This window comes from Geospiza fortis, unplaced genomic scaffold (assembly GCF_000277835.1).
Source record: "Geospiza fortis unplaced genomic scaffold, GeoFor_1.0 scaffold644, whole genome shotgun sequence".
Classification (NCBI taxonomy): Eukaryota; Metazoa; Chordata; class Aves; order Passeriformes; family Thraupidae; genus Geospiza; species Geospiza fortis.
The window spans coordinates 1-1,498 of NW_005057227.1; the positions used below are offsets into that span (position 1 = coordinate 1).

A 1,498-nucleotide genomic window follows, 5' to 3' on the forward strand; every position below is an offset into this window, starting at 1 on the left:
CACACACTGCACCTGCAAGAGTCTCCTCAAACTCGTTACAGATTCTTTGGTTCTCTCTGATCTTTACCATTAGCAGAGGTACTTCACTGCAAGAAAAGTTGCAGAGACAACTTACCATGGCTAATATTTAACTTCTTAACATGTGCAAGTGAGAAATAAGACAATTTCTCCCATTAAAAATTTAAGGAAATACATCTATGAATGTCTTTCCCTGTCGGGTTGTAAAAATAAAAGGCATGTATGGGACAGCCAGGCAACTGTAAGAGATGTGATCAGATACTACAAGATACAAAGGCCCATTTAAGATCAGTACAAAGAACAAGACAAGAAGATAGCATCTGCAGAAATGTAGGGATCAAACTAATCTAGATCAGGGCTCTTGGAGAAAATACATAATCTAGGTATTAAAAGTGGGGATTGGAATAAATTTCCTTATAACAAAACTCCCATTGTGACATTTCAGGTTACAATATATAACGCTATTAATTAAATATATTTGCTATACATTAAATATATTACAATACAATAAATATATTACAATAACCTGTAAACAAGCCTGTTCTCATTAGAACTTCAGTAATATCTGTTAAGCCACACATATTTGGGAAGAAGAAAATTGCATTACATTATACTACAGATCAACATTCAAAACTTATCTTATGATATCTTATCTCTTCAGGTCTTTCACACACAGAACACACTATTTGTATCTCCTGCCTCTAAAATCATGCATGTTGTGTCACGACCTTGGTACTTTGAAAGCAGTTTCCATCAAAATACCAGATATTCAGAAGGTTTCCCTTCAACATGCACCAGGTTAACCTATAGCCTTCAACCACGTATCTGTACAGCTCTGTACTAAGAGGGAAGAAATATTTGTCTGCCAAATACATATCAGCGAAGAAGCAGGAAGGAGGAGCAACACTACCTGTCCGTCAAGAGATACTGAGGCAGTGAGGATCATATGATACAGAAACAACATTTAAAAAACACTCTCCAGAGAGGAGAAGTCTCCCTTATCATGCATCCCTCAAAACTGGAAAGCCAAGACCTGACCCCACGTCTACCATGGTGTACCAAGAAGCCATGCAATCAGCACGTCCCTAAAAAATACTTTGTCTTCCTTGTCAGCAAACATCACTCTGAAGGACACAGAAAGCACCGGAAAAGAGAGGAGAAGCAATAGAAGAAAGAAAAGAGGAGAAAAATTGGTAGGGGAACTCACAGGGACAGCAGCGGGATCCGCAGGTGGGCCGCTGGCAGGTTCTTCTGTCCCGAGGAGCGGCGCGGGCTCGTCGGGCGGCGGCCGGGCCGGGAGGGTGTCGCAGCAGCTGGCGGCCGAGAAGCGCAGGTGGCTCTTGCGCGAGTCGGCCGTGAGCGACACGTCGTGCGAGTAGGAGTGCAGGAAGGCGCGCACGCCGTCGATGCCCACGAAGTGCGAGACGGGCACGCCGCGCAAGGCGCCGCTGTCGGGCGGCAGCAGGTGCTGGCGGTGGCA

General features: G+C 44.3%; 1 protein-coding gene across 1 annotated transcript in view; it reads right to left on the reverse strand.

The window, feature by feature from the left end:
* Nucleotides 1-1,225: 1,225 nt before the first annotated feature.
* Nucleotides 1,226-1,498, reverse strand: part of LOC115949381 (protocadherin gamma-A10-like) — a gene marked incomplete at both ends in the record, with an annotated part of 1,376 nt that continues 1,103 nt past the window's right edge. Inside the window, one exon of the mRNA XM_031065906.1 lies at nt 1,226-1,486. Within this exon, the coding sequence (XP_030921766.1) occupies nt 1,226-1,486 (261 nt within the window). The remainder of the gene's footprint in view (nt 1,487-1,498) is intronic.